Source organism: Clupea harengus, chromosome 9 (assembly GCF_900700415.2).
Source record: "Clupea harengus chromosome 9, Ch_v2.0.2, whole genome shotgun sequence".
Taxonomy (NCBI): domain Eukaryota; kingdom Metazoa; phylum Chordata; class Actinopteri; order Clupeiformes; family Clupeidae; genus Clupea; species Clupea harengus.
In genome coordinates, this window is record NC_045160.1 from 29,661,656 (window position 1) to 29,671,655 (window position 10,000).

General features: G+C 41.8%; 1 protein-coding gene across 1 annotated transcript in view; it reads right to left on the bottom strand.

Annotated features, from left to right (window-relative positions):
* Positions 1 to 10,000, bottom strand: part of LOC122133181 (NACHT, LRR and PYD domains-containing protein 1 homolog) — a 16,490-nt gene that overhangs the window by 680 nt on the left and 5,810 nt on the right. Inside the window, exons 5-9 of the mRNA XM_042708783.1 lie at positions 6,282 to 6,449; positions 5,206 to 6,119; positions 1,997 to 2,080; positions 1,734 to 1,764; positions 1 to 1,469 (exon numbers count right to left, since the gene is read on the bottom strand). The exon at positions 1 to 1,469 is cut by the window's left edge and continues 680 nt beyond it. Coding sequence (XP_042564717.1) covers positions 1,160 to 1,469; positions 1,734 to 1,764; positions 1,997 to 2,080; positions 5,206 to 5,890 — 1,110 coding nt within the window. The 5' untranslated portion in view covers positions 5,891 to 6,119; positions 6,282 to 6,449 and the 3' untranslated portion in view covers positions 1 to 1,159. The remainder of the gene's footprint in view (positions 1,470 to 1,733; positions 1,765 to 1,996; positions 2,081 to 5,205; positions 6,120 to 6,281; positions 6,450 to 10,000) is intronic.

Below are 10,000 nucleotides of genomic sequence, written 5' to 3' on the forward strand. Positions count from 1 at the left end.
TTTAAGGACAAACTTCATGAACCTTATCAAACATTTAACACTAAACAACAAATGAGTCAAAACACATCAAATTATATATTAAGTCCCTTGAAGTCTTGCTTCAAACATGAGATCGTGGTAAAGCAGTGTCCTACAGAAAAAGTCAGCCTTCAGACCATGTCCGGACACCATGTGCGACGACAAACAAACTAAAAAAAAAACTCCTCTTCTCTTGCCAAAAAGATGGAAAAATCAGAGTACCTTATATTCCAGAAATAGGCAAGACAGAGAGGATAAATCCCATTTAACTGGACTCAGGCTCCTTCCAGATTTCCTCCAGTTTTCCTGGCACACGAAATGGCTGCTTGACCTGCACCCGAGATCTCAGGTGTCCCACACATGCACTCACTTCCTGTTTCCTCAGGTGTGCTCTGTTTTATGTCAACTTAAAAGTTCCACTTCCTGTATATGATCCGTAACATTCTGGATCACCATTTTACACAGGGATGAAAAAGAAATACAATTATACAGAAAATAAGAATACAATTGTACAGAAAATAAAGAATAGACCGTCACCATATCCAGTACAATACTTAGAAGAAATGTGGATTTCCCATTAGAATTCTCTCTAGACTCCCCCTCCTGTACCTCAACAGTGTAAACTCTGTTTCTTACTGGGGTCTTTTGGGAGGGTGTCTAAATTCATCTAATTCATCTGTGGCGGTGCCACAAGATTTGTAAGAAAAGTACTGATTAAAGACTATCTGAAAGATACCTGAGCTCATATTAAAGAGTATATGAGAGAGACCAGAGCTCAGATCAGGGTTGAGTTAATCTGAAAGACATTTTCATCTGAACTTCCTAACCCACAATCCTATGCGCACGTACCAGAGCCTTTTTACAAATAAAGTGGTGCAGAATTTGAAGGTGGGAACTTTTCAATGATGTACACCTGCACACTCGCTAGACTGTTTCATTGTTTGTTCTCTGAATGCTAGGAAGGAGTCCTCCTGCATAGCTTTTGAAGGACCCGACCTGGATGGTCTCAAAAGGACCCATCCTACCAAGGAAGCATCCTTAACTTTGAGAAACACTCAGGATCTTGAGGAAAGAGGAGCAGTATTTTGGCAGGATCTCTGAGATGAGAGTAGACCCTGGCAGGCTGGGTGTCCTGCTGTGGTCACGCTGTCCACAGATCCTCCACTAGGAGGCGCTGCTGTGCCTGAAGGATCCTGTAGAAGGCCAGTTTGCCCTGAGCTCCAGCTGAGTGAAGGCCCTCATAAAGGACCCTCATTTTGTCCTCACTGGTGGGAGCAGCTTGGATGTTAGAGTAGGTCTCCCGGACGATGACTCTCTGGTCGAGGAGCTCGTCGGCTATGGGCATCACCTCTGTCACCCTGCTGATGAGCTCTGCCCTCTTCTCGTCCACAAAGCCAGCTGCCTCCTGGATGCCGTCCTGTCCTGGGCTCCTGCTGGGCTGCAAGTAGTCCCTACTGCCAGAGATATATAACTCTATATGACTCAGACAGACATAACATATGTATCTATATAACTCACAGCCACCCAATGCAGAGATATACAACTCTATATGACTCAGACAGACATAGTATATATATCTATATCTATACAACTCACAGCCACCCAATGCAGAGATTTATAACTCTATATGACTCAGAGTGTGAGAGATCATGACACCATTTACCTGCCTGTACTAAATTATATCTCTATAAGTGAGATTGTAAAACACAATTTACCTGTCTGTGTTGACTGCTGGTGATGGTTGGACTGTATAGAGAGAAAGGGTGGAAACGGCAGATAAAAGAAGAAACACAACAAAAGAAATGTGACTCTTATGGGCAATTAAAGCAACATGAAACAACTGCTACTGTGAATATTAGTTTCTCCAACCATGCCGTGTTATATGTGCAGCTGGTCTATAGAATTTACTTGTATGAATATGTCTGATTATTCTGTAATCATTCACTGACTTGCTTGTTTTTTATTTTGATGTTCTCACCGTGAATATGAGTTGTGATGTTCACGTCTCTCTGGACTTGGTTATGAGACACTGAAGGAGCCACAGTTTGACTGCTGTTCTGACCTGAAGAATAACAATCAGGAACATTTTAGTCTATTACAGTCAGAGACACAATCACCAGTATATTACAGTCACAAACACAATCACCAGTCGATTACAGTCACAAACACCAGTATATTACAGTCACAAACACAATCACCAGTCTATTACAGTCACATTCACCAGTCTATTACAGTCAGAGACACAATCACCAGTCTATTACAATCACAATCACCAGTCTATTACAGTCACAAACACCAGTCTATTACAGTCAGAGACACAATCACAATCACCAGTCTATTACAGTCACAAACACAATCACCAGTCTATTACAAACACAATCACCAGTCTATCACAGTCACAAACACAGTCACAAACACCAGTCTATTACAGTCACAAACACAGTCACAATCACCAGTCTATTACAGTCACAATCACCAGTCTATTCCTGTCACAATCACCAGCCTATTACAGTCACAGACACAATCACCAGTCTATTACAGTCACAATCACAATCACCAGTCTATTACAGTCACAATCACAATCACCAGTCTATTACAGTCACAGACACAATCACCTGTCTATTACAGTCACAAACACAATGACCAGTCTATTACAGTCACAGACACCAGTCTATTACAGTCACAATCACCAGTCTATTACAGACACAATCACCAGTCTATTAGTCACAATCACCAGTCTATCACAGACACAATCACCAGTCTATTACAGTCAGAATTACCAGTCTATTACAGTCACAATCACCAGTCTATTACAGTCACAAACAACAGTCTATTACAGTCACAGACACAATCACCAGTCTATTACAGTCCAGGGTTTTTCCTGGGTCAAAATGGGTCTTCGGTGCTCAAAAAAAAGTCTGTGTTACCATGTCACCTTATTAGCTTACATGTTACCATTTCATAAATAATGAGGGATATGCTTCAGGAAATCATTTTGCTTACACTTTAGATTAAAATAGATAGGCTAATAGATTGACAGTAGTCCAAGCCCCATGGTGCTATCATGTATGGTTCAAAGATTATCAAGGTTTACCTCTACATATGCAAACTACTGAAATGTATATCAATAAAATCTAGAACTAACCAGTGGTCAGAAATGTAACACACAAATTATGAAATTCAAGTTTATCTATTATTACTATTCATTTTTATTATACAAACCTACATACCATTCTTTTTGTTTTTATTATTAAAACTGTCCACAAATATGTTTAATAGTGTGTTTAACTTCTATTGGCCCACCAATGGAGGCTGCGTTGGAAATCAAACTTTTGTCAGCATTTTGAGTGGACATTTAATTTGCATTTGTACAGGTGTATTCGTGCACGTCGGGCTGGCCCTCGCAGCGGAACGACAGTTTACAACCGCACCGGTTTATTTATCAATGATAATATTAATATTATTATATTCGAGATGCAACACAAATCTATCCGCTCTCCTCCGAAAAGGCTGAGCTTTCATTGATAAACCAATGCGGTTGTCTGCCTCTCCCGAGGCCCCGCGGTCTACTGGTACTCGTTCAAACGGGTAGACAAATCAAATAATAGCCTACACCTGTGTATGTCCTCAACATAGCAGATATTTTAATACATTGAAAGCCATGAATACTGAAAATAGAATGTTATGCTCAAAATCAGCGCCGACTGATGAAGTCAGGATGCATACGCAAGTTGAGTGATTGGCAGCTGGCCGCTCTGTCCATTGGCGCACCTCACAGTTGCGTATTGTTCAGACAAGAAGACACGCTTATCAACTCGATTACTATTGATCAAAACATAACGAGGTTTCGGCTGTAGCCTATACTTGAAACATACTATTGAGACCATATTCGCTTACATGCATTGCACGCGTGATGAATTGCCAATCATTGAACAGAGGCTGCTCCTAGCTTGCCAGTTTAGAGAAGACGTTGGTTTGAATTTGAGCAAGCAGCTAGCTAGCAGTTGCTGACATTATCTAGCTAGCTAGCAGTTGCCTACAATATCTTAAAAAAATACTTTGTAGGCTTAGTGTTTTATTTAAGCAGTGTGTTTGTGTATCTATATATCCTATGTGTGATGGTTAGAATATTAATGCCATATACAATAACTCACTTATGAGAGCTATCCAAAGACTGGTGGCTGCCTTAATGTACTGTATTTAGCAGTCAACCTCCCTTACTCTGTACGTTTAGATGCTTTACAGGTAGCTGTAAGTCATTAGATGCCTGAGAAATAATTAATATCTATAAATAACAGCTCACCTTTATCTTTTTAACCAGATTTGTAAACAGGTCGCGATCAATATTTTGCAGTAGCTACAATAGGCTACCTTGGTTAAATATCGAATTACGGTAGGTGCATGCTAGCATTGCGCTAAATAATTAAGACAGCTAACATTAATTAGTGGTGTTAACATAAAGTCAGTTATTGTATATGGCATTAATATTATTCTAAAACACCTTCACTAGTTGTTTTAACCAGATTTGTAAGCAGGTTGAAAACAACATTTTTGAAGTAAAGTCCCTTGGTTTAAAACAGCTAAAAGCTAGCTACATTAAGTTGCTTGCTCAAATCTCAAATCAAAACCAATGTCTTCTCTAAACTGGCAAGCTTGGAGCAGCCTCTGTTCAATGATTGGCTCAGGGGGTGGGAGGTGGGATGCGCCCTTGAAGTCGACGGTGAGGGCTCAAAACACTATTAAGCTGAATTGCGCCATGAATGACAGCTTTTTATCCATTTATTTTTTTATCGCGGACTTTTTTTTTTGCCTTAGGCGCTCGCGATTTGTTGTAGGCGCTCGGGAAAACGGCTTAGGCGCGCGCCCAAATTTTCTCTATGCAGGAAAAACCCTGCAGTCACAGACACAATCACCAGTCTATTACAGTCACAGACACAATCACCAGTCTATTACAGTCAGAGACACAATCACCAGTCTATTACAGACACAATCACCAGTCTATTAGTCACAATCACCAGTCTATTACAGTCACAGACACAATCACCAGTCTATTACAGTCACAATCACCAGTCTATTACAGTCAGAGACACAATCACCAGTCTATTACAGTCACAGACACAATCACCAGTTTATTACAGTCACACGGTATGTGTGTGTGTGTGTGTGTGTGTGTGTGTGTGTGAGTACCTTCAGTGGGAGCGCCTCTGGTCCTTCCCCGACTCCCTGGTAGTGGTCTGGCATCTCCGTCATCACCTGATTGGAACTCTGCTGTCCACACAGACTGCCCCCTGCTGTCTGCAGAGCTGAACAACACCATGTGAAAGGAGGCATCATGTGAAAGCTTCACCTTGAAGAAGTTGGGGGTGGTTTTGCTGTATCTCAGCATCAGCTCCTCTGGGTAGATCTTAGAGGGACAGTAGTCAGTCCTTAGGCTATAGAAGCCGTCCATCTGAAGAGGCCTGACAGGCTGGGGATTTGCCCTCCAAACCCCCCCTAACTTCTCCTCATCTCTCTCCACCAGCTCCTTCAGACGGGCATCTTCAGGCAGGAGGTAGGCGTGGAAAACCAGGGGTGACCTGCTGCTCTGATAGACCAGCACTTTTGAATGGACTGTCATGGGAAACAGCAGAGATTTTAAATAGTAGACCACTCCAAGAGGAGAGAAGGAGGGGTGGGCAAGCCTGGCATGGCGTCGGGTCAGCTCACACACCTCCACACACACTCCGCTGTCCCGCCCATGCAGGACTCTCACAGCATCACGCACAGACGCCTCACAACCCCCCAAACACAGGAAATGTGGCAGATGGATCTCCTCCAGCTCTCCTGACATGAGGCTGATATCCATCAGAGGACCAGCTGGTCTGGACTGCATGTGGGCCAGCTCTTCAGCATAGACATGCCAGTCTGTGAAGCGGTACTGCAGGGTGACTGGACCGGCACACGACCAGCGCAGACCAGACTCTGAGCACTCATAGCTCCCTGCAGGAGAGCTCAGGCTGTAGGTTGAGACGCTCTTCTCTGTGGAGACTTCAGGCTCCACCAGGACCCAGTGGCTGGTGTCTGGAACACAGGATTCACAGCTCCTCTTTGGGTCATCGCTGCTATAAGACACACACACACACACACACACACACACACACACACACACACACACAACCAGTGATTCGTTTTATTTTAGATTTCCAGGTGAACAGTGTGAATCATCCCACATTTACTTTTGTGTGTGTGTGTGTGTGTGTGTGTGTGTTGTCCACCAGACTCACTTGGGAGTGTCATCAGAGAGCAGCTGTGCTCCTGGATCCTGCTGGGTTTTGTCTGTGAGGTGCAGCTCTGCAGCATCTGAGGAGTGGGAGCTGCTAGTGGAGGCTGCTGCTGCTGCTGGACTCTCCCTTCTGAAGGTACGACCAGATTCATCATACGGATTACCCACCCTAGAAGACAATTATTAATGTGTTCACACTCATATTAGTGTCTCCAGTTTGCAATAGGGATTCTTCAGTACGTCTGAGAGATGCTGAACTCCTGCATCACACACACACACACACACACACACACACTGTCGTTCACTCGTTGCTATGTGCTTCCCTCACATAATCCATATTTTACCCAACAGACAGCCAATCTCTCTCTAACACACACACACACACACACACACACACAGTAGTTCACCCATTCCCATACTAATACAATCAAATCAAATCAAATCAAATCAAATCAAATCAAACTTTATTTGTACGGCGCATTTCATACAAGGAAGTAACACAATGCGCCTCACAGTAGGAAAGAAAAGGGGGGGGGGGTGTTTACAAACACTTGTAAAAAAAACAGATTTTCAAGAGATAAATAAATAAAATAAAATAAACGTACTAACCGCACTGGCACCGTAAAGGACTACTCAGCACGGTCATCGTCAAACTAAGCTGCTGGGGGGGGATTACAAACACTTGTAAAGAGACACAGATAAGTAAATAAATAAATGGTACATTAATGTTAAATAAATACATTTTACAAGTTACAAAACACTTATAAAAAGACACAGATTTTGCCAGAGATAAATGAACAGGAAATTACGTACTAACCGCACTGGCACCATAAATGTTCCATAAATGTTAAATACATTTTACAGTGAGTGATAAGCGAGATCAAAGAGGTATGTCTTAAGTGCATGTTTAAAGGTTTCAACCGTTTCGGCCATTCTTAGGTATTCTGGCAGAGTGTTCCAAAGGTTGGGGGCATAGAAACTAAAAGCTGCTTCCCCATGTCTCTTTGTCCTGGCTTTTGGAACTGTTAGAAGTTCAGTGCCGGAGGACCTCAGGGATCTACTGGGTGTGTACCTTGAGAGCATGTCTGTTATATATTCAGGTGCATGACTATGGAGTGATTTATAGACTAGTAGGAGAACCTTGAAATCTATTCTAAAACTAACAGGTAGCCAGTGCAGTGATTTTAATACTGGTGTGATGTGCGCTCTCCGTCTTGTTTTAGTGAGGACTCGCGCTGCTGCATTCTGTATTGTTTGTAGTTGACTAATGGCTTTTTTTGGTAGACCAGACAAAAGCGAGTTACAGTAGTCTAGCCTGCTCGTGATAAACGCATGCATCAGTCTTTCGGTGTCAGCCTGAGCGAGAAACGGTTGCACCTTAGCAATGTTTCTCAAGTGATAAAAAGATGTTTTAATTATATTTTTGATATGGGTTTCAAAATTGAGATCTGAGTCAAGTATGACGCCTAGGTTTCTGGCTTGGTGCTTGGTGTTAAGTGCTAGTGTTTTTAAGTGTGCAGTTAGTTTCTCTCTCTCGTTTTTTTCACCAATGACTAATACCTCTGTTTTATCTTGGTTTAGCTGGAGAAAGTTTTGTGACATCCATACATTTATATCAGAAATGCAATTTACCAAACAATCAATAGAGCTGTAGTTGTTGGGTGTTACAGAAATATAGAGCTGGGTGTCATCTGCATAGCTATGATAGTCGATGTTGTGCCTCCTAATTACACTACCAAGGGGTAGCATGTATAGACTGAAAAGTAAGGGCCCTAAAATGGATCCTTGAGGGACCCCACAGGTCATACAAATGTTTTTTGAGCTGTGGTCTCCGAGGGCGACAAAGTATTCCCGGCCAGTTAGATAGGTCCTAAACCAGTTTAGGACCGGACCAGTGAGGCCAACCCAATTTTCAAGTCTATCAATAAGGATATTGTGATCAACAGTATCAAAGGCTGCGCTCAGATCCAGAAGGGCCAAGACAGATAGTTTTTTGGAGTCAGCATTTATCCTGAGATCATTTACAACCTTGACTAATGCCGTTTCTGTGCTATGATTGGAGCGAAAACCAGATTGGAAGGTGTCAAATGCACAGTTAGCATCTAGGAAATTATTTAACTGTTTAAAGACAATTTTTTCCAGGATTTTGCTTAGAAAGGGAAGGTTAGAGATGGGTCTAAAATTGTTTAGAACTGAAGAGTCTAAATTGCTTTTCTTCAGGAGGGGTCTCACCAGGGCAGTTTTAAGTTCTGATGGGAAAATACCTGTAAGCAGGGAACAGTTTATAATGGCTAGAATGTCCTTAGACACAGAGTCAAAGATGGTCTTAAAAAATTTGGTGGGAAGGGGCTTCAGTTGTGACACTACTTTGCTCAGCATTTCTATATCAGCCAGTGCAAAAAAGCTCATACTGTTACAGCATGGTGGAAGGGGATCAGAAAACAAGACATTTGGAATTTCTTGAGCAATATTTTTCCTAATGTTCGTTATCTTATCTCTGAAGAATGCTGCAAATTCCTCACATTTGGGGGTGGAAAAGAGACTATCATCTACTTTAGGTGCAGGATTTATAAGGCTGTCTATTGTTGAAAAGAGGACCCTGGAATTGTTAGAATTTGTAGATATCAAATTAGAGAAATGATCCTTCCTAGCATTTCTTATTGCTTTATTAAAGACTGAAAGTTCATCCTTAAAGATATCAAGGTGGACCTGTAGCTTGGTCTTTCTCCATGTACGCTCAGACCTTCTGCAGGATCTCTTAAGTTTAATCATTTCCTCATTTCTCCATGGAGCTTTTTGTTTGGCTAAAACCTTTTTTTGTTTCAATGGTGCTACAGAGTCAAGTGCTGTCCTTAATTTTGTATTTAGAGTAGTTACTAGATGATTAACACATGATGGCCCCGTATCTGGGTTTTTTGTACAAGTTATGTTCATCATTACTTTGAAATTCTCAGCTGCTGCAGAGTTAAGATAGCGTTTCTTAATAAAACATTCAGCACTATTTCTAACTTTAGGTACCAGTGCTGTAAAGAAAATACAAAAGTGGTCAGAAAGAGCAAGGTCACAGATAGACGATATAACAGTTGTAAGACCCTTTGTAATAACTAGATCAAGGGTGTGGCCACGGTTGTGAGTGGGTTCAGTGATGTGTTGTGTAAAGTCCATGGAATTCAAGAGATTCATAAAATCCCGGGCCTTTGAGTCGTTCCCATTATCAACATGTATGTTAAAATCACCAGTGATAATAATCTTATCGTAGTTTGTGTGTATAATGGAGAGTAGTTCTGAAAAGTCTGTTAGAAAAGTGGGACATTGCTTGGGTGGCCTATACACAGTTACTGTCAGAACAGGAGGCTGGCACTTTAGAACTATGGCATGATATTCAAATGAGACAAAATCATCGAAGGAGATGCTCCTGCAGCACAGGGCATCCGTGGTTATGGTGGCTGTCCCGCCCCCTTTTTTACCTGTTCTAATGGACTGAAAAAAGCTATAATTGGGAGGGGATGCTTCAATAAGAGCTGCAGACCCATTTTTGTTTAGCCAGGTTTCTGTTAAAAACATACAGTCTAATTTACGTTCACATATAAGATCGTTAATGAGAAATGTTTTCCCTGATAGTGACCTAATATTTAGTATTGCCAAACATACGCACACACACCGTACCTCGCTCATTACACTATATCACACACAACAGAACACACTCACACACTCTCTCTC